This window comes from Oncorhynchus mykiss, chromosome 3 (assembly GCF_057628025.1).
Source record: "Oncorhynchus mykiss isolate SJ-2025 chromosome 3, ASM5762802v1, whole genome shotgun sequence".
NCBI classification, from domain to species: Eukaryota; Metazoa; Chordata; class Actinopteri; order Salmoniformes; family Salmonidae; genus Oncorhynchus; species Oncorhynchus mykiss.
Window position 1 is genome coordinate 39742092 of NC_143024.1, and position 23938 is coordinate 39766029.

At 42.7% G+C, this 23938-nt stretch overlaps 1 protein-coding gene across 1 annotated transcript; it reads left to right on the top strand.

The window, feature by feature from the left end:
• Positions 1–5514: 5514 nt before the first annotated feature.
• On the top strand, positions 5515–22618 carry akirin1 (akirin 1). The gene is given in 5 exon segments (NM_001195161.2): positions 5515–5742; positions 20184–20327; positions 21530–21658; positions 22293–22364; positions 22554–22618. Coding segments are annotated over 5 exon segments (564 nt in total). The 5' UTR covers positions 5515–5534; the 3' UTR covers positions 22565–22618.
• Positions 22619–23938: the final 1320 nt, after the last annotated feature.

Sequence of the window (23938 nt, forward strand, 5' to 3'; positions counted from 1 at the left end):
AATGACCTCCAGCAGGCCACAAATGTGCATGTGTCTGCTCAAACGGTCAGAAACAGACTCCATGAGGGTGGTATGAGGGCCCAACGTCCACAGGTGGGGGTTGTGCTTACAGCCCAAAACCGTGCAGGACGTTTGGCATTTGCCAGAGAACACCAAGATTGGCAAATTCGCCACTGGCGCCCTGTGCTCTTCACAGATGAAAGCAGGTTCACACTGAGCACCTGACAGACGTGACAGAGTCTGGAGATGGCGTGGAGAACGTTCTGCTGCCTGCAACATCCTCCAGCATGACCGGTTTGGCGGTGGGTCAGTCATGGTGTGTGGTGGCATTTATTTGGGGGGCCGCACAGCCCTACCAACCAGCAAGAATTCCAGCTCTCACAGACCTGTTAGTTTTTCTTTAAGAAGCTCTCCTGTTCTCCACTCATTACCTGTATTAACTGCACCTGTTTGAACTCGTTACCTGTATAAAAGACACCTGTCCACACACTCAATCAAACAGACTCCAACCTCTCCACAAAGGCCAAGACCAGAGAGCTGTGTAAGGACATCAGGGATAAAATTGTAGACCTGCACAAGGCTGGGATGGGCTACAGGACAATAAGGCAAGCAGCTTGGTGAGAAGGCAACCACTGTTGGCGCAATTATTAGAAAATGGAAGAAGTTCAAGATGACTGTCAATCACCCTCGGTCTGGGGCTCCATGCAAGATCTCACCTCGTGGGGCATCAATGATCATGAGGAAGGTGAGGGATCAGCCCAGAACTACACGGCAGGACCTGGTCAATGACCTGAAGAGAGCTGGGACAACAGCCTCAAAGAAAACCATTAGTAACACACTACGCCATCATGGATTAAAATGCTGCAGCGCACGCAAGGTCCCCCTGGTCAAGCCAGCGCATGTCCAGGCCCGTCTGAAGTTTGCCAATGACCATCTGGATGATCCAAAGAAGGAATGGGAGAAGGTCATATAGTCTGATGAGACGAAAATAGAGCTTTTTGGTCTAAACTCCACTCGCCGTGTTTGTAGGAAGAAGAAGGATGAGTACAACTCCAAGAACACCATACCAACTGTGAAGCATGGAGGTGGAAACATTCTTTGGGGATGCTTTTCTGCAAAGGGGACAGGGCGAGTGCACCGTATTGAGGGGAGGATGGTTGGGGCCATATATCAACCTCCTTCCCTCAGTAAGAGCATTGAAGATGGGTCGTGGCTGGTTCTTCCAGCATGACAATGACCCGAAACACACAGCCAGGGCAACTAAGGAGTGGCTCCGTAAGAAGCATCTCAAGGTCCTGAAGTGGCCTAGCCAGTCTCCAGACCTGAACCCAATAGAAAATCTTTAGAGGGAGCTGAAAGTCCGTATTGCCCAGCGACAGCCCCGAAACCTGAAGGATCTGGAGAAGGTCTGTATGGAGGAGTGGGCCAAAATCCCTGCTGCAGTGTGTGCAAACCTGGTCAAGAACTACAGGAAACGTATGATCTCTGTAATTGCAAACAAAGGTTTCTGTACCAAATATTAAGTTCTGCTTTTCTGATGTATCAAATACTTATGTCATGCAATAAAATGCTAATTAATGACTTAAAAATCATACAATGTAATTTTCTGGATTTTTGTTTTAGATTCCGTCTCTCACAGTTGAAATGTACCTATGATAAAAAAATGACAGACCTCTACATGCTTTGTAAGTAGGAAAACCTGCAAAATCGGCAGTCTATCAAATACTTGTTCTCCCCGCTGTATATATATACACGTATATATATTTTTTCTTCATATCCCTTAAATAGTCAATCGATTTCTTCTCTTCAGCTCCCAGTCTCCTGTTAAAGTGACAAACTGCACTGCTGCCAAGACAATTGTGTTTACTTTGCAGCCTTTGAAACAAAGTGTTGTGTGTTTATAGTCCCACCTCCCTCAAGAGGACAATCCTTCTGAACACAGATGACAGCCTGGAGACAGGGAGTCTGCCATTTCAGGTCAGAGAACAGTGGAAAAAAAGGACAGACAGCATGGTTTATGTGAGGGGGTGAGATGGCAGAGACTAGATTGAGAGATACTGAGTCATTTCTGGGAAACAATTAAGTACCTTACTGTGATTATTTTCGACCATTTTAATTGAAAATAAACAAATGGCTTCTTACCAAAGAACAATTTCTCAAGCAAGACTTTTGCAACGACTGTCTGGGTGGGAAGGGGAAAACTGAAAACTAGCTCTTATTGGCAGAGAGGTTTCAAACTCTCTTTCTTATAGATGGGTTGTCTGACAATGTCACAAATTATGCGCAGGCATTGATGTGGCCAGAACGACTGGAAGATATTGCTCTCCATAGCAGAAACGACTGGGTGATCTCGCTCTGTAGCAGAAACGACTGGGTGATCTCGCACTGCTTGTTTCAAGCAGACCACAATAGTCCTCTTGCCCATGAACACCAAGAAAACCTACCTAAATGACTACTGCCCACATAGCACTCACAGCTATAGCCACGTCGAAAGGCTGGTTTGACACACATCAACATCATCTTCCCAGACACCTCCAATTTCCATACCACCCCAACAGATCCACAGATGATGCAATCTCTATTGCACTCCACACAACCTTCACCCACCTGGACAAAAGGAATACCTACTGTATGTAAGAATGCTGTTCATTGATTACAACTCAGCATTCAACACCATAGTCCCCTCCAAGCTCAAACATTTCACTGTTAGTCTACCCCTGTTGTTTACAAAGAACATTTGAGTTGAAGCACTGTTTTGTTATGATTATGAACGGTCTGATAGCTAGCAACAATGACAAGAAGCTGCCATGTGGGGAATCGTAGGTGGCTCATTTCAGCAAGTTCTATCTTGTTCTTGATACCATGTCTTGCGTTGCAGTGTTTTGACTCATTTCATGTCAATGTTAATATGGCTCAAATTCGCCAGCTAGCTAACCAACAACTGTAACAATGTATTTGAGAGAGAATAAGTGCTCATTGTGCAAATATAATTATGTTTTCAATAAACATTTGGTGACGAAATATAGTTTACCCCGTCTGTTTTGCCCCATAGTTGCACGTTGCTAAACAACCAACCCATTTAATGGTCTATTAACTAATTTACTGCCTGGTGATGTCACCATGCAGGCAGGCCAAAACTATATATTTCAAACAGCTCTTACACTAAAAGGGCATTATCATAATTATAACAATTCCAACCTCATAGTGTGGAAATATATATATATGAAATACCCAGGGAAATCAAGTTTTTGACTGCACTGGGCCTTTAAGGCAAGGTGGCAGAAAAGATGACCACGGATAACAAACCCATGTCAATACATAAAGCACGACCCTCTCAGGTACTAGGGACCAGAAACACAATGGATAACTCGCTAATGATTTGACTTCAATGTTTATGTGCAACCACACATTTGATTTTACACTGAATAAAAATATGAGGATATATGAATCTAAAAAGGACAGAGTCAATTGCTCTGCAGAAAAAGAACACAAAGCCTGTAGATCTACATTGTGCCAGGCCCAACTAACACTTTGTGGAGGGTGAAGTGCTAAAATGTCAACTTGATTAATTTAGCTGAGAGCCTCCTCAACTGTGCATCACATGAATAAATGTGTCTGGTTTGAGCTGCAGTATCACCCCTTCTATCCACACACAGTAAGCTTTTTAAAAATGTGATTTATTTCACCTTTATTTAACCAGGTAGGCAAGTTGAGAACAAGTTCTCATTTACAACTGTGACCTGGCCAAGATAAAGAAAAGCAGTTCGACACATAACAACAGAGTTACACATGGTGTAAAACAAACATACAGTCAATAATACCGTAGAAAAATAAGTCTAAAATACAATGTGAGTAAATGAGGTGAGATAACAGACGTAAAGGCAATAAATAGACTATGGTGGTGAAGTAAATTCAATATAGCAATTAAAACACTGGAATGGTAGATTTGACAGTAGATGAGTGTGCAAAGTATAAATACTGGGGTGCAAAGGAGCATAAATAAATAAATACAGTAGGGGAAGAGGTAGTTGTTTGGGCTATTTATAGATGGGCTATGTACAGGTGCAGTGATATGTGAGCTGCTCTGACAGCTGGTGCTTAAAGCTAGTGAGGGAGATAAGCGTTTCCAGTTTCAGAGAGTTTTGTAGTTCGTTTCAGTCATTGGCAGCAGAGAACTGGAAGGAGAGGCGGCCAAAGGAGGAATTGGCTTTGGGGGTGACAAGTGAGATATACCTGCTGGAACGCGTGCTACGGGTGGGTGTAGCTATGGTGACCAGCGAGCAGAAATAAGGCGGGACTTTACCTAGCAGGGTCTTGTAGATGACCTGGAGACAGTGGGTTTGGCGACAAGTATGAAGCTTGCAGCTACTACATATTGCCTCAGTGTCAGTGACCATTGAGGATCACTTAGACTGTGTGAACTTCTAATAGACAATGGTAGAGAGAAAAGTCATGGGGAGAGACCTATAATGACATGACATGCTAACGTCCATCATGCAAAAAGAAGCCTCCCCTGTGCAGTGGGCTCTAGGCTACATTGTACACAACGCATTTCACCTGTAGTGTCACAAAGGACTCACAGTGTCTAATTAAATGCATCACAATTAGCAAATGTTTAGGCTGTATTCTTGCAGACAGTGGCATATGAGGAGCCTTAGCCAAATCTATTAATTTGTGGTTCAAAGGTTTCCCCTGTGATATTCTTTGCAATATTGAAAAAAACATGGATGAAATAATATGAGGGCAAAAAGCAAGAAGGGAGGTGAGACTGCAAAGTAACCAGAACTAATTAAATTGAGCATCTAGAGACAGCAAAAACAGACCGGCACTCAGGCTATCATGCTTAACCGTCACTCATTGTCATGTTTGGCTTGGCAATAAACAATGTAGTTGGAAAGAGCACCAACAGATGCTGGTGCTCTTGCATGAGTTGCTCAACATTAATTTAAAAAGACATCATTGATGGGAAGTGAAGGGACATTTGAAATGACTTTGGTTTTCATTGATGTCTGTAAAGAGGGAATATAGTGTTTTTACATGATAGACAACAGATACAAACTGGCCTACCTGATAAAAGGAGCAGAAAAGCCACTCTCGTCAACCGATTAAAAAACAATCCGGTGCTCTCGTTAACCTCAAATTTGAGTTAAACTGAAAATACTCGTCATAAAAGAAAAGGGGCGGATGACAACAATAAACGTGTAAAGTAGTACATCATTAACCAAATTTACCACCCATGTATGGTGAATGGATACAATCTAAAATAAAATCTAAATATCACAATTATGCTCTATACGAAACATTTTACGGGAGTAATTTATTTTCCGAAATCTAAGTTCTCCCTATTTTTGTAGAATGGTACGGTCGGCCCTTGTGACGTTTTAGAAATTCAGTCGATAGGCACCGCAGTTGGTTGGCTCACTATCCCGGTTTCGGCAAACCGTTGTTGTGAAGAGAAGGAAACAGAAAAGAGAAAATCGACTAAAGCATTTTTAGAATATATTTTTCTTCGTTGTCTCTTTTGAGCAGGCACCATGGCGTGTGGAGCTACGTTAAAGCGCTCGATGGAGTTTGAGGCCCTACTCAGTCCTCAGTCTCCTAAGCGAAGAAGGTGCAATGCACTACCGGGGGCTCCAAGCACCCCGTCCCCTCAAAGGTGCAACCTCCGTCCGCCAGTTGACTGCCCATCATCACACTCGATGTCTCCCCCGGCTATGGGAGGAGAGCACAGGCTAACTCCAGGTAAGTAATTGTCAAGTTGGATTTAGATGCATTTCAGGGGGAGGGGGGGGGGGGGGGTGATATGGGGAGGGGGTTAGGGTGGAGTGGAATGGGTGGTTCTCGAGAATGGGGGTTGGTGTATAAGCTAACGTTAGCTAGTTAGGTACCTAACGTTACAGTAGCTAGCTTAACATTTGCTCTGTAACGTTAACTAAACTCAGTCAGATAGCTAACCTAACGTCATAGCTGGCTAACTAATATATTAAGGAATGAATTTGAATTGCCTGGCATGTTAGCTAGCTAGCACTATCTATGACACAAAGCAAAAAAAAGGCATGTTTTGTAGTCAGCTTGCTAAGCTAGCTGCATAACAACCCCAACCCAGCTAGTTAGCTAACGTAACATTACATGCCTTCTTTGCATTGTCCACAATCAAAGATTATTTTCGTGTGACTAAAATAAAACATGCGACGTTAGCAATGGCCAGTTGAGGTTAGCTAACTAGGTACTTAGTGCTGTAAATTTAACCCACTTTATTCTATGAGCAGACTTCATTTTTATGCAGTAGAACGCTGCATTGAAACGTCCAAGCCTTTTCGTTTAGAAGTGTGGGAACGCAGGTAATTTTTTTTGTACCTTCTCGCTTTTCCCTGGGCTGAGAGGGCATTGTTCTACTCCTTTATGCTCGCACCTATCCTGCCCACCCGACTGAAAAGGTTATCCCCTGTGAGAATTGAGCCAGTGTGGGGGCTGCAGGGGTGGCAAGATAATTACCTGGATATCTCGACTGCAATCCAACAAAGCTCATTGAATGTGCCGTCACCGGGGTAGAGGCCAGCTATTTGACAGCATCTAATCTTCACAGCTGTCTAAACCCTAATTAAAACCCTGCTCCCACTTGGCACAATTTGATAGTATTTCTTTGTTGAGGTGTGTGTATAATATGTTAACTGGAGGATTACAATCCCCCCCCATCTTTAATTTTGAACCCCATGTTTGTTTCATGCAGAATTTCTTTTAAATTTAGTTTGGTGCACACCAGTATGTCTTTTAAATTTTGTTTTATTTGTCTTTTCCTAGACTCAAATTTAGCTGAGTGTAACCCTAATTCAAGCCCTGCATCCTGCTGCAGTTTCAATGGCTGGGCAGCTCCTCCTGTCACAAAGATAATTTCAATGACTCAAAAACCTAAGAGTGTAGGGTGGACTGGGCACTGGTTAACCCCCCTGGTTTGTCTTTGTCTGGCCTGTCTCTTTAAATTGTTGACTGCTTTTCCTTCAGCCCCTAACCAAGGCAGTTGGTGGTTGCACCTTTTTTTTTTACATATTTGCATGGATACCAACTTATTCATTGTTTTGATCTCTTCACCATTATACCCTGATGAAGATGGCTATTTCTGTCAAAATGTTGTTTATAAAATCATTGCATTGGAGTTCCTGTTGTGCAGCTCTCCTTTTTTATTTTTCAAGTGTTCTACTCCGCTAGCCAGCACCTTGCCTAAACGGGTGTTTCTTTCACCTCCAGATTGATCTCAATATAGGTAATCCATGTGAATCGTTTAGATCCGTAGGGGGGGTTGACCATGTTTGCAGACTCAGTATATTACCCACTGCGCAATAAAAGAGCAGTTCAAACAGACCTTCCCCTGGTGTGATCACTACCTCTCTGTCTGCCTGCCTGCAAAATGCATCCCTACGTGTCCTACAACTAGAATATCAGAGTTCAGAGTACGATGCCAGATATGGCATATCAGAATGAGAGCTTCATCCAATATCACGTGTGGCAGCTGTAAGCAGCCAGCCGCAATCCTTAACCAGCCATTACTCTACTCAGCTGCTTTTCTCCATCTGTTCTTTCTGTGCATCTCTGTTTTTAAAATGTTATTTAGCTGGGGTGTGCAGGCAGTACTTTATTTTGTTACATTTGTTTAATTATTGGTGTGGCTCGCATTTAATGTTTTTCATTTTGCCTGTAACAAGCAGGCCCGTCTGACTAGGCATCGCTGTCACGCAGCGTCAGAGTGCCACAGCCATAGAGGAAAAGCGGACCACAGTAACAGTCATGCCTTTATATCACTGAAAACCACTCAAAAGTTATCCCCCATGTTACCGAAGTTACCACATCCCGCAACAAACTGTCTTGTTTTGTCATGTTACCTGGCTGGCTAGCTAACAACATACACTGGCTATGCAAAAATGTGGATGGCACTGGAAAAAGGGATAAATAGCATTTAATGTGTTGGATAGAGTAGAGGTGTGAATGTCAGGGACAAGTTTTTGTGCAGCACACGTGCTGAACATATAGAATGGGAACAGGTGTCCTTAGTATCGTAATGGCGGGGGGGGGGGGGGGCGCAAACTCTGTGGTATCATGATACTACTTGGTATTGTGATACAAGGCCAAGTATCACATTATTAGTAATATGTTGGCATTGTGACAACCTCACTCTGAAAATGGGCACACACTGAACTGGGCACACACTGAACTCCCATGGCCACCGGCTTCCTGCGCCCCACCTGTGGTTTTTATTTGTATTTTATTTAACCTTTATTTAACTAGGCAAGTCAGTTAAGAACAATCTTATTTACGATGACGGCCAAACCCGGACGACGCTGGGCCAATTGTGTGCTGCCCTCATAGCCGGATGTGGTACAGCATGGATTCGAACCAGGGGACTGTAGTGATGCCTCTTGCACTGAGATGCAGTGCTTTAGAACGCTGTACCACTCGGGAATTGGTTTTCTTCATGGCACCCATTGACCTTTTGAAAGGGGTGAGCGCTCCTCTGGAATGTACCTAATTGAATGCCCACAGAGTGAATACCTTAACATTCCCCAACCACTTTTGTCCTCTGACAATGTTACTCCAAAATGACTGATATCAAAAATGGTGAGCGGATATTAGGCAGTAGCTTTGAAATGTTCTGTCCTTGAGATATTTGTGCTTGGCATGAACTGTGGGTTCCTACATAAGCTATGACTTGCTGATAGTGGAAGTGAAATGGGAACTGTGTGACTGGCTTCCCAGTTCTGGACAAAGCCAAACAAAGACAGTTGGCCTGGTCCTGTCTAGTCTAGCCCCTCGCACCAAATCAGATTGCGCAACTGACATGTAGGCTAGTCCTAAGCCTGTTTGTTTGGACAAGGACTTGTTTCATAGCTACATTTGTATTTTTTCTCTCTTTTGAAAAGGAGAAGCTGTGTATCCAGGGTTTATCTGCCAGTGAAATCATTAGGGGCTCCACCTAAGCATTTTTTCGAGACGCTTAAGTCCAAACGCTGTATTCATTTTCTGGATGGGGAATAGCGCTTTGTGTAAAATTAAACAACTGAAACCAGATATAAAGTATGTAGATATCTTGTCTTTTGTGAACTAACAATCACTGAAATAAAGTCTAGGCGTGAATTGAAAATTCTAAAACAATACCTTTTATTCATGTTATTATGTTTGGCAAAATGCAGGAATGGCAAAATGCAGGAAAAAATCAAAATAAAATTTTATTTGTCACATACACATGGTTAGCAGATGTTAATGCGAGTGTAGCGAAATGCTTGTGCTTCTAGTTCCGACAATGCAGTAATAACCAACAAGTAATCTAACTAACAATTCCAAAACTACTGTCTTGTACACAGTGTGAGGGGATAAAGAATATGTACATAAGGATATATGAATGAGTGATGGTACAGAGCAGCATAGGCAGATACAGTAGATGGTATCGAGTACAGTATATACATATGAGATGAGTATGTAAACAAAGTGGCATAGTTAAAGTGGCTAGTGATACATGTATTACATAAGGATACAGTCGATGATATAGAGTACAGTATATACGTATGCATATGAGATGAATAATGTAGGGTAAGTAACATTATATAAGGTAGCATTGTTTAAAGTGGCTAGTGATATATTTACATCATTTCCCATCAATTCCCATTATTAAAGTGGCTGGAGTTGAGTCCGTGTCAGTGTGTTGGCAGCAGCCACTCAATGTTAGTGGTGGCTGTTTAACAGTCTGATGGCCTTGAGATAGAAGCTGTTTTTCAGTCTCTCGGTCCCAGCTTTGATGCACCTGTACTGAAAATAGCATCTCAATGGCAGAATGTGTGGAATCACAGGACATTTGCTTTAAACTGCCCAAAAATATTCTCCACTCAATTGCAAAATGTTTTAGAATTTTTTTGAAATTAGCTTTAAATTTGTCCAGTTTATCTCAGCTCCATGGAGACATTTTGTAGAATTGCAAGAAATTGGCTTAAAAATGCAACCCTTTTAAGGGGGCCTCTAGAATTCTCATTCGGCTGTGCCAACGGACCCACCACAGCCCCCACCTAAGCCCCTCTTTGATCCAGAAAAAAACCTGATCCATCACAAGATAAGGCTGATGGCACTTTTGATGCACGAAGCAGAAAATCTAGCAACGTCACAAGGGTGTTGGCAGGTTTACACGCATGCAGGTTTCAACAGCTGAAGAAGCTCGTGTAACGGGCAGATGGAAGAAGAGGTGTTTGTCTCCCTTGTGTGCAGTGCACACAATCTCCTTCTGAAATTTAGCCCCTTTCTCTTGATTAGTTGGGTTTTCTTTCACCACTTTAATGGCTTTTGTGTATGTACAGGCCAGCTATCCTCAATGTACACTGGCATTTTACTCAGTATCCGCCTCGCTTGCTGAATTACATACTGCAGAGGGGAAAGGAATGTAAGATGTTGGTGTGTCTGCAGACATTGGTTTGCCAGTGAAGGCAGTTTCTTCTGTCCAGCCCCCCCCCCCCCCCCCCGCGCATATTTATTGGCATTCCCTACAAACCAGTCGGGTTTCCTTTGTTGTAGTTCCCAGGGCACATGGACGGGTTCTCCTCCTTCTCCCTCTTCAGCCCACTTGATTGGAATAATTAACTGATCTACGGGGATTTTAATGAGGACCAGACAACCTTTTTCAATCAGGATGCGGAGGTAGGTGCTATGGTAGAAGGCATCCAAAGGTTTAAGAGTAGTGGCTGCTGCAATCTGGTAAATAGTGTCAACAACTGGCAGGGAATTTGTCTGTACAATCTGTTTTCTGCTATTTAGGGAGATCTATATCCAAAAGAGAGGCCTGCTTTAAATTTTGAATTTTTAACTAGCTCATCCATGTATTTTAAACATGAAGTCTTTGTCAATCCAATGCCGTATTGGTTGAGAGTGAATTCCTTGACCTTTACAACTTTGACTCCCATTTCTTTGCCCAAATATTGTTTTTATTGAACCCGCATAAGAATGGTGTATATGGAAGGTTTAGCAGTTCCAGATGTAGGAAGATGTTCTATAACTTGGCCTCTATTCTGTAGGTATCTGAAAAATATACTTTTGGGTAGATTACAGGTTTCCCTCAGCAAATCAAATGAAGCAAAGGTCCCTTCTATATATAGATTCCCTATGCTATTGATCCCTAGCTCTCCCCATTGCTCAGTTGTTATCAAGGTAAGCGGGCACTATAGGTAGGCCAATATCATTCCTATGAAGGTAAAAAAAAAAAATAATAATAATTGCTTCCAGATATGGACTGTGGTATGTATAATATGATTATTACTACAAATTGACAGGACATAACCACAGCACCAATAAAGGGGTGGCAATCCTCACGATCCATACTAAGGGAGCAGCCAAAACGTAACAGCACAGAGGTTAGCGGCCCAATAGGAAAATATAACATTTGGAAGAGTCAGTCAGTAGGCCGTCATTGTAAATAGGATTTTGTTCTTAGCTGACTTGGCTAGTTATATAAAGGTAAAAAAAAAAAAGAAACTAATCTTAGACTTACTAAGGTGTTTAAAAAAAACAACCTCTGTTTTTTATAATCGAGTCCAGTTGTTCGTTAAAGGACTTGGGTATGAATACCATGATGTTTTGGATTAGGTAAAGCATTTGCCGGAGGAAGACCATCTTGCTGGCATTCATTCTTCTGAGCAGGGAAATTGGGAGAGTTCTCTAAAATTTATGTTTTGCCTTGAATTTTTGCATCATAGGTGGGAAATTCTATTTTAAATACAGAGGAGTGTTGTTTGGTAACTACAATTACTAGATAGGAAAACATTTCTGAAGAGTGCACTTAAATGGAAGATGTTCTAACCAAGAGGGGTTTTGCAACTGACTGGGCATTAGTTTGCTCTTGTTCCAATTGGTTCTATGTCACAAGACGGTACCAAACAGGTTAATAAAAAAACTGGAATACTGGATTGTGGTTCTGTTACATAGAGAACGTCATCTGCGTATAGAGATCTTATTTACAACGTCTTTAGTATTATAGCCTTGTATTGTTGTGAGATCTGACCTCTTGAGCAGGGTTCAATGGCTAGAGCAAAAAGCAGAGGCGACAGCGCACAACCTTGTTTTGTCCCTCTAAAGGTTAAATCAGGGTGACTGATTGGTTTGTTGATTATTCTTGCACATGGGGTTCCTATATAGAAGCTGGCTCCATTTTTTTTTTTTTTTTTTATGAACGTGTCTCCAATATTAGATTTCTGTAGAACCACAAATAGGACGACTCAACTTGGTCAAAGGCTTTTTCAGCGTTGAGATGTAAAGGCAAGGTCAATGTTGGGTAACCTGAGAATACATAATGTTGAAGAGGCGCCTGAGATTGAAGAATTTGTTTCTGTCGGGCATGATACCGGTCTGGTCCTGCTGGACCAATTTGCCCACTAAAGTGCTAAGCCTGTTAGCCAGAGTTTTTGCAAAGATCTTCTGGTCTGTATTGCGGTGAGATATTGGACTGGATGACCCTGCTTCTTCCGGATCTTTACCCTTCTTATGTATAACTGTAATAACTACCACATTCAAGTAGGTGGGAGAGCTCCATCCTCATTGGCCTGTACAGGTAGGGAGAGAATGTTGCTTAATGTTTTATAGAATTCACCAGGGAATCCATCTGGGCCTGGTCTTGTCGCTTTTTACAGATGTAATTGTTACTCGAATTTCTCAGATTTCTTATTCTGGAAGTTAGAATATTCCTGGTTCAGGGCAGGGAGATCAGTCTTTCCAAAAGTTTTGCATGATTAAAGGGTTCGGATCTGCTTTAGATGTGCCTATATAGTCTCTCGTAAAACTTACTGAATCTGTCATTGATGTCCTTGGGAGAAGAGCTTAATTCCCTAGTTATACATTTTTACTTTGAATTCAGTCATTCTGTTTTTCAAAGTTGTCTGGCCAGTAATTATATGGTTTGTCACAACTCAAAATATGTTTTCTTGGTATAGAAAAAAGATTAAACAACTTCAGCTGAGAGACCAATTTTGTATATTCAAATTGTAAAGTGCTTATTTTTTTGTTTTTCCATAGATGGATGACTTGTATTCTCCCTGTTGTCATGACTGGCCTGTGAGGATAAGGTTACAATGGATCACAGTTCTACGGAGATCTCTCCCTCCCTCAGAGGGGGAGAGGTATAGAGGGGATTGTTGTTGTGTGGGGGGGTTTACTGATGCCCCACGCCCATTGTGAATCTTAAGGCATTTGTCCTGTTAGTGTTTGGGACTGGAATGTCTGTGTGGGCCTTATGGAGAATCTACCTCAGAACTGTAACATGCAATAAATGGACTTTTATATTTCATCAACCAAAATGGTGTTAACAATGATAGATGTTATCTGAAAATGAATGTCGTTTTATGTTAAATGATGACATTATAACGTAAACATTGTAACTTGAAGAAGAGTTTTCTTAATACAGTTGAAGTCGGAAATTTGCATACACTTAGGTTGAAGTCATTAAAACTAGTTTTTCAGCCACTCCACAAATTTCTCGTTAACAAACTATAGTTTTGGCAAGTCGGTTAGGACATCTACTTTGTGCATGACACAAGTCATTTTTCAACAACTGTTTACAGACAGATTATTTCACTTATAATTCACTATCACAATTCCAGTGGGTCAGAAGTTTACATACACTAAGTTGACTCTGCCTTTAAACAGCTTGGGAAATTCTAGAAAATTATGTCATGGCTTTAGAAGCTTCTGATAGGCTTCTTGGCATCATTGGAGTCAATTTGAGGTGTACCTGTGGATGTATTTCAAGGCCTACCTTCAAACTCAGTGATTTTCATGGGAAAATCAAAATAAATCAGCCAAGACCTCAAAAGAATTGTAGGCCTCCACAAGTCTGGTTCATCCTTGGGAGCAATTTCCAAACGTCTGAAGGTACCACATTCATCTGTACAAACAATTGTACGCAAGTATAAACACCATGCGACCACGCAGCCGTCATAGGGAGTGGTGCACTTCACAAAACGGATGGCATCATGAGACAGGAAAAGTACGTGGATATATTGAAACAACATCTCAAGACATCAGTCAGGAAGTTATAGCCTGGTCGCAAATGGGTCTTCCAAATGGACAATGACCCCAAGCATACTTCCAAAGTTGTGGCAAAATGGCTTAAGGACAACAAAGTCAAGGTATTGAATTGGCCATCACAAAGCCCTGACCTCAATCCTATAGAAAATTTGTGGGCAGAACTGAAAAGGCGTGTGCGAGCAAGGAGGCCTACAAACCTGACTCAGTTACACCAGCTCTGTCAGGAGGAATGGGCCAAAATTCACCCAACTTATTGTAGAAGGCTACCCGAAACGTTTGACCCAAGTTGAACAATTTAAAAGCAATGCTACCAAATACTAATTGAGAGTATGTAAACTTCTGACCCACTGGGAATTAAAGCTGAAATAAATCATTCTCTCTACTATCATTCTGACATTTCACTTTCTTAAAATAAAGTGGTGATCCTAACTGACCAAAGACAGGGAATTTTTACTAGGATTAAATGTCAGGAATTGTGAAACTGAGTTTAAATGTGTTTGGTTAAGGTGTACCGATTTAGATTAGCCGTGACTCCAAAACGCATGAGGAGGACGACCAAAGAAACCTCTTAACAATCAAGGCCATTGTTGGTTACTTTATCTAAGACAGTGAATTCAAGAAGAACCAACCGGTTATTTCTCTTCAAGTCATCCGTTCTCTCCACAGCCCTCCAACCCAAGCTGGGTGCGTCGACACTGCTGATTAGCCTCCTCAGAAACCCACTCTCACAGTCCGAGCGCAAGGAAGCAGACGACTAAGAGAAAGAAATTAGCCACAAGATCTCACAATCAGATAATTCAACCGGCTAACGAAGGAGACGCGGCCATCGAAAGAAAAGGGTGTTGGCCAAGCCTATCCCACTAAGCGGAACTCGGTTACATAAGTAGATACCCAACGGAGACCTTCAAGTAAATACGTTCATTATAATTCTGACCCATAAAAGTGGCAGTTCATGGTAAGGTGTTAAGGTTAAACTAAACAGTCTACAAATGTATCGAAGTGTGTTTTTCTCATGCACTTATTCATTCTTTAAATCTCCATCTTGTGTAACGTGTTATATTGTGCTGGTCCGCTAGGGACCTGTTGCCATTTGTATTAAGTTCGAACCAATAACCTAGACTTTCTTTATATTATCGTTTAGCTTGTTAGTAAGTAAATGATAAACTCAATTTGTGCGGTACAGAATGATTTAGTGAGACCTGGATTTGTGCAGATTTACAAATTATGCAATGTTCAGATTGAGACTTATTAGGAAATGAATTAGTGACTGCTATGAAATTGATATTCTCATTCTTTGAGGTAATTTGGGAAACGGTAACATTAAACTTTTCCCATGTTGCCACATTTTACTGAGTTAATGGTTACCTGTTTAATTTAATCACTGAATTATAAATTGTTAATAATTCAACAAATAGCAATCATTGCATTAATAATACCAATCTCACGACACCGTCCAATAAGTTCACTCCCATTTCTGAGTGTCAAGATTCGGAATCGACTCCTAAGAATCAGTATTTTTGGAATGGAGGAGACTGATCTAGTTGCCGTAGTTCTGCGAACACACACACACACACACACACACACGTCTTTCCTAGCGAGGGACGGAGTGGGACACAGTATAGGCAGGTCGACCACCAGACAGGCTGTGGCTCGTAACTTCAGTAAAGTAGGGCCTACCATCAATGAATTGGCTAGAATATTCTACACACGACTGAACACGTTCACATCCCTACTTGTGTGTGCTGTATTGTCATGACGGACTGCATCAGCTCAGATGTCTTCAGTGGGTCACTGATTTGGGGTATGTTGGATTGAAATCTATGTGCAGAATTTCTTAATACCTTCCAGGTTTTTACCTTGTGCAATATATTAAGCTGGTTTGTGTTTTGAAGAATACTGCAACCTGACCTACTTCTCTGTGCTAATGTTCAGCACAGCGTGAGCCTAGCTAGCCTGGTACTTGTCGCCAGAATTTTCCTTCAATTCATTATACCCCAACTTCCCGGCAGTTAGTAAGCCCTGTGGCCAGTTCCCACCCATAGTCATGCTCTAGTAGCAACCAATGATGTCTCTATACTTTAACAGGGTCTTTGCTACATCAACTTGGCCTGACCCACAATACAGCCTGCTTCCTGGCGGCTTTGCAGTCCGTAAGTCCCCCCACTATACTTCAGCAATGGAGGGTGAAATGAGTCGGACTGACTTTTTTTTCTCTTTTTTTCCTTTTTTTTTCCACCGCCAACCGTTGTCCCCCACGTCCAACTTATCTGGCCAATCTCTTTCCTTATACACTGTTTTTGTTTGTTCTCCCTAAGCCTTTTAGCTGAGGCTTTTCCCTCTCGCAGGAAGTCTCCGTGATTGATTGCTTTGGCCTGGCCGTGACAGGGTCATTGTTGCTAGGCAACACCCTAAGATTGGTATTCTGGTGGTTGGCAGTGCTGGCCTGGCTGGCAGTGACTGGCAGCAGGGGAGGGATTTCACTTGTCACTCAAAATGTTACCCTGGAGCTCTGAGATCATTCAGCACAGACACCCAAGTCCAGATGTGCCCTGATTTGGAAAAGGATGTCTCTTGTCAACTTAATGCGTTTGATCAAATCAGGCGGTGAAATTAAGGAGGTCCAGTATGGCGTCCCAGCCAAATAAATAGTGGCGGTATGCCATACGGGTAAAACATTGCCTATTACAATAATTAAAACAATGTCAAGAACACGAGGCTATTACACCATTATTTAACATTAGCCATCTGCATGTCAGAGGCATGAAAAATGAGAACGTCCTTTAAAATGGGTGGTATAGCCTACGCTCAAATTCAATGTGGTTCGATGAGAACACTGACATTTTGCCACGGCAGAGATGAATGGCTGACGCTCGGACAGCAGTGGATGCTTGAGTTCTGGCCTAATGACAATCGACAAAATGTCATTACACTCTGTTTTTTTCCTAACAGATGTCTATTTCCATTCACCACTGTTTGGATGCTGGAAATATGTTGTGTGTGTGTGTAGCCTAGTAAAGGAGCCCTTTTTGAAGTGGTTTGTTTGACAATCAGATGACAATATCACAACATGTTTATGCTACAATAAAAGGTCTTGCATCTCAAAAGTTAAATGAATCTTTACGTCGAGGCCTGCAGAGATCCGTTAGTTACATAGAATCCCAATATTAATTCAATTATTTAATTTCGTGCACTCATAGAAAGTCCCGTACTGGGAAGAAACCCATGTATCAAATGGTGTGTCTCAATGTAGCCTACGGGAATGGAGATTGAGATGCTGGTGACTTTTGCTGTCATAGCACCGACATAAAGAATCAAACCTTTTGACTACTTAATGTTAGGGAGTGACTTATGATTTGGGCTTCAGCCTCATTGTAGTTAAGCTATTTAGATAAACAATTAGACGCTCAAGCTAATAGCTCATTGCACCAATCTGTTTGGGGTAGCATTTGGCAGACACTCTGACACAGTGGCCTTTCAACTAGTCCGTTCATGCAGCATCGTGAAACATTTTGAGTCACGCCTCAACTGAACTTTTCAAGGAGGAAGCCATCCAGGTCTAGTCTAGCCCCCTTCATATACTCCTGTCTCTGGGATAAGTACAGCTTTTTATTAAGTTAGGAAAGTTTAGCAGTGGCTAAATAAACAAAGCCTGTCATATTAGAGCTGCATTAACACAAGAAGGCTTCAGCTCATCAACCCCTCTGCTGCTTTTGTCATGTACTCTGCTAATTTGAAGCTTGATAATACAGAGCTAGCCATGTGACTGACTGGCAATCTCACTCTCAAAATGACATCTGAAAAAGGCTAGTTTTCAATTGATCTTGCCTAGATTCAGTTCTCTTGTTGCCTCTACAGAGTGCATTGGACGCAAATATTTCATATGTCCCTCCCCGCGGACTACTGCTGCTTATGATGCATTTTGTGAAGGTGAGGAAGTCTGAATTGAGAACGTGCCCATCTAGGCTGGCAAGCTAGCTTCCCCCGCAGAACAGCTCATGGAGACGTGCATGTTTTTAATTTTATTTAACTTGGCAAGTCAGTTAAGAACAACTTTGTATTTACAAAGACTGCCTAGGAACAGTGAGTCCATATGCCACTGGAAACCTTTTCAAATCAGATCCACTAAGACCTGGCACCTCACTTGCAAGGTTTCTGACTAGGCCATGTTCAATAAGAGTATTAGCAAACATACAAAGACAGCTGTTCCTAGGCAGTCTTTGTAAATACAAAGTTGTTCTTAACTGACTTGCCAAGTTAAATAAAATGTAAAACATGCATGTCTCCATGAGCTGCCTTGTTCAGGGGCAGAAAGACAGCTTGTCAGCTCGGGGATTCGATCTAGCAACCTTTCGGTTACTGGCCCAACGCTCTAACCACTAGGTTACCTGCCGCCCCCACACCCCATGTTTGCTCTTACCTGGATATGGCTGTTGCTCTCTCAACCCAAGATAAATGAGGCAGGCCTCCCTAGAATGGTGCACACAAGCCCTTCACCCTTCGAGGCAGAATAAGGATAAGTCCTCCTTTCACACTCTGGCTATCAACACTGGCTCCCAATATATATTTTTAACTTTACACCCAATCTGTGAATTTTCAATTTAGTACCAGGTTGATGGGTTTAGCTGTCTTTTGTATGTTTGCTAATGCTCTTATTGAACATGGCCTAGTCAGAAACCTTGCAAGTGAGGTGCCAGGTCTTAGTGGCTCTGATTTGAAAAGGTTTCCAGTGGCATATGGACTCCTTGCCAAGAAAAGTCTTTACCAATTAGGGGCTAGCAATTTCCTCCAGGATTGCTTGCTGAATACTGGAATAGGCCCTGAACTGAAGTCAAAAGGCTTTAGGTGCAGTCCCACTGCTTAGGCTAAGAAGAGTGGGTACCACCACTGCCTGAGCACATGTAGGGCCTAGCTCTGCCCACAGGTCTCTAGGCTCGTCCCAAGGCTTAGCGGTGTTGCCAACAACCGGATGCATCCGGTTTTCAGGGCTGACGCTAATTCTACCTAGCTTCCTTTTCCGTTGAGAACCGGATGTGGGAACTCCGCTCGGGTGTTTTTGTCTTTTACGCTTGCTACGTTAGATTACCTCATCCCAAATGGCACCATAATCCCTTTTTAAAGCCTAGTGCCCTACCTTTTGACCAGGGCTCTACATGGAGAATAGGGTGCCATTAGGGATGCAGCCTGGCTGAAGCCCAGCTCTGCAGTGATCAAAGACCTTGGAGGATGAAACCCAACCCAGTTTTTCTGGAAAGGAGGCTGTAGCATGTCAGACCGGTGCCCTGTTTCACACTCCTTCCCGCCCTCTGCATTGCAGTCAGATGTCACCCAGATCTATCTAAATAAATCACTGCTATTCAGGTAGTTTTCTTGCTGTGTTATTGCCAGACATGCTGGTACAAGACAACCAATCTACCATTTTTGTCTTGGCTTAGTTGGCCTCTCACAGACATGAAGACCTGTTAAGCCTGACTGTCTCCTAGTCAGCTATGGATGAATCACAATTCCTGAAAGATTTGAAGGAAGAAGTGAAACGAACTCCTTCGCCCCTTCTCGCCATTCACGGGATCTCAGAAGGGGTGGTTTCTTTCTGAGGAAGTGTATGTGTGTGCACGCAAGTGTGCTGTGGGGGTTGACACAGCTGGTGTGTGTTTGTCGCTGACGTTAGTCTCGCCCAGCTTTAAAGCGCTCCTTCCTGTTAGTGCGTTTTATTTGTTTTGTTTTGAAAACCACATCAGCTGAACACTGCAGCTCACAGGTTGTGTGCATAGCTGTGGGCCTTCATTGAGGCTTGAGGAAAACATTCTATCATTGAACACTACACCTACTAGGCCTATAGCATGACTAGCTTGTAGTGATCAACAACATGCAATTTTGGAACACATTCAGCTTCTGAAAATGCCTATGTTCTTAGCTATCTGACATGGCTGGTTTGCGATGATCAGAGACCATCTAAAAATAAACTGGTCACCTTTTTCTAATGTTTGGGTAATCAAGGCAGGCTGTGGCTAGTTGTCTTCTAAAATCAACTAGACGGGCACCATCTTCATATTGGTGCGCCAGGCTTTATTTGTCCTCTGAGTGCTGGTTGTTCCAGCCCTGTTTATGACCATGTCCCCTGTGTTCTGTCCCCTCTACAGAGCAGATCTTCCAGAACATCCGTCAGGAGTACAGCCGCTACCAGAGGCGGCGGCAGCTGGAGGGGGCCTTCAACCAGAGTGAGGCTGCCTGTAGCTCCACCGATGCCCCTAGCTCCTCCCTCACCGCCCCCAGCTCCCCACCAGGTGAGGTGTGTGTGTGTGTGTGCGCACACGGGGGGGGGGGGTGTTGTTGATGTTGTGCAAGGTGGGCCAACTAAGTCACCTGCCAAACCCCGTCACCACTCATATGGTGTTCAGTGTGAGCATGCAGTGGTAATACAAACCCCAAACATTTCAGCCTCCATAGACGTTACATAAGGATGCTTGGAGTCGGTATATGTTTTTATAGCTCCCATTGGCTCAAGTATAGCTAGTCAGTGCCCTCTCCTTAAGAACAAGTTCTTATTTACATGACTGCCTACCCCAGCCAAACCCTCCCCTAACCCGGACGACGCTGGGCCAATTGTGCGCCACCCTATGGGACTCCCGATCACAGCCAGTTGTGATACAGCCCAGGATCAGTTGTGACGCCTCTAGCACTGCGATGCAGTGCCTTAAACTGTTGCGCCACTCGGGAGACCATTGACTTGAATGTGAATATCTGTCACTTCTTTCTAGTAATTATACTTCTCGTCTAGTTCTGAGACTATTGCCTGGAATTTAGCTTTTAAAAGCTTTGGTCAGAAATTCAGAATGGGTCAAAGTACACTTAAAATCTCAGGGCATGAATCATTCAGCCTTCCCCTGGATCCAGCTCCAAGCTCAGGAGACTTGGCGACCGGGCCTCGTTAGTGCCACTTTTGTGCCTTTTTTCTAACCGTGGCACATCTTGATGGGATATTAAATTCTGCGGCACACCTAAAATGGCCCTAATTTATTTAGTGGTAATGACCTCGCATATCATCTGATTAATTCCGCAAACCATACATTTTCTGTGACAATAAAAATAAAATAAAAATAAATTACATCTGGCTTCTCAGCTGCGCGATCATCTGAGACCAGCCATCTGGACAGCTGATGAAACTCAAGAGTATTTCTCTCTGTAGTAAAGCCCTTTTGTGGGTAAAAACTCTATCTGATTGGCAGGTCCTGGCTCCCCAGTGGGTGTGCCTATGCCCACCCATAGCTGCACCCCTGCCCAGTCATGTGAACACCTGAGTTCTAGGCACGCAGCACATCGGTTGGGAACCATTGGTCTAGGCTGCTGCTAAGGCGACAAACGGAAATGAATAAATTATTGCGCAGACATTTATTCCTAGAGAGGACATTGTGAACTCTGACCTGTAGTGTATGTATAGATTGCATGGGCAGTGTCAGTCTACATAACATTTTACTGTGTGTCTCAGGTGCCTCGAGGAAGGACCAGCCGTCGTTCACACTGAGGCAGGTGAGCTACCTGTGCGAGCGCTTGCTCAAAGACCACGAGGAGAAGATCCGGGAGGAGTATGAACAGATCCTCAACACAAAACTTGCAGGTACGGACAGTAAACCTCAGTCAAATGGGCTTTTCACATTACTGAGCCACGCTGAAACAAGCTGAGCTGGCATAGTTATGCATCCACTGTAGATGATGGGAACCATGTAAAAAGTTGGAAAATGTCAGCTTGCACAGTGGTTCGGGTCAGCACGATCGTGTGAAAATGGCTTTAGTTTGTTTGGTCTCAAGAAAATCTTAAATGTTTTCACACCCTTTAGCACCAGCAATGAAGAAATACTTCTACAAATGGCACCCTGTGTGCAATAGGAGAGGCCTATTTGCTGCTCTCCCCCCCCCCCCCCCCCCCCCCCCCCCCGAACACCTTTTTAATGACTTACCTAATGTCCTGCTGATTGTTCTTGTTTATTTAGGGGCTGCTCTTGGCAGATATGGATTTATGTACTAGACACTACTAGCCAGGACTGCTAATGTTTCTAGAATATACATCTGCTCTGACTGGAATGATTAATATGATCAACCTTTTAGCTGATGTTTAGTAAAGGCTGAAGCACAAAGTGTCATTTTTTTTTTGCATCAAATGTATCAACACATGTTGGGGTCTTATCTGGTACGTGAATCTGCACATTCACAGTTTTGTACTAATCCATTGGCTTTTTAATCGTCTGTTGCAGAACAATACGAATCTTTTGTGAAATTCACACAAGACCAGATCATGCGAAGATACGGCGCCAGGCCTGCTAGTTGTAAGTATTCGTTTCAGTTTTCACATTCTGTTCATACACCATTTTGCTTTTGAAGAGTAAACAAAGCAATCCCTACAGCCACATAAAATAATAGATTTTTATCTCTGTTCAGAGTTTTAATGCATTACCTTGGCATCTCATTTCTGTCTTCATGCTGTTTTCATCCATTATTCAATCCATCTGTTTCAGATGTCTCTTGAATTCCCCCATGGATGAGGTACCAGCTTTTCTCACAAGATGGCTGCTCTTCTACTGCCCCTTCCTCCACTAGAATTTGATTTTTATTTCTCTTTTTTTCATGCTATTTGGGTACCATGGTTTATCCACATTTTTAATCTAAAACTGATTTCTATAAAATGCTAATGGATCGGAATGAAATGTAAAGATTCGATTATATGCTTGCTCTCTGGATTTTTTTGTTGTTGACGAAAGCAGTTATTTCGTTCTCCCCAGCGCTGTAGTGGCTATTCTCTGATCCTTGTGTATTATAACCTGCCAGCACTGCCCCTCTGCAGCAGCTGTATTACTAAAGCTCCCTGGCCTCTCATCCACCCAGTGTATTTGTATCTTTTCCAACTCGAACTGAGGATGTGGATTTCTTTTGAAATTAAAAGTTCTGTGATTTAAAATGGTTTCCCTCAATTACTTTTTTGTTATGCATTCAGTTGAACAAACTGTTATAACCAACTGTTTTGGTAAATGCATGACAAAGTTAGTCTTTTGTCAAAGGAAGGTTCATTTGTGCAGTACATGTGCTTTAAGGTTGCATAACCCCCTTGAATTCAGTAAATTTAAGACTGTTATAGTGCATTCCGTAAATAATTCAGACCCCTTTTCCCACATTTCGTTACTTTGCAGCCTTATTCTGAAATGGATGACATTTGCATTTTTGAAGCATGGTTGTGGCAGCATCATGCTGTGGGGATGTTTTTCAGCGAATGGGAGACCTGTCTGGATCGAGGGGACGGCTCCCTTAATGAAGTTCCTTGATTGAAAACCTGCTCCAGTGTGCTCAGGACCTCAGACTGGGGTGAAGGTTCGCCTTCCAACAGGACAATGACCCTAAGCACACAGCCAAGACAATGCAGGAGTGACTTCAGGACAAGTCTCTGAATGTCCTTGAGTGGCCCAGCCAGAGCCCGGACTTGAACCCGATCGAACATGGCTGGAGAGACCAGAAAATCGCTGTGCAGCTCACCATCCAACCTTACAGCGCTTGAGAAGAATGAGAGATTCCCCAATTATAGGTGTGCCAAGCTTGTAATGTCATCCCAAGAAGACTTGAGGCTATAATCACTGCCAAAGGTGCTTCAACAAAGTACTAAGTAAATGGTTTGAATACTTATGTAAATGTGATTTTACCTGTTTATTTTCTTTGTCATTACTATTACATTATTATTATTGTGTGTAGCTGGGGGGGGGCAATTTAATCAATTTGATTAAATTGTATGTAACAGTGGAAAAAGTCTAGGTCTGAATTCTTTCTGAATGACTAGTTAACTCTTGTAACAATGTCTAATTTAACACTACTTCCCCCCCATGGGCACTTATGAAGATCTGAGAGGATTGTTGTA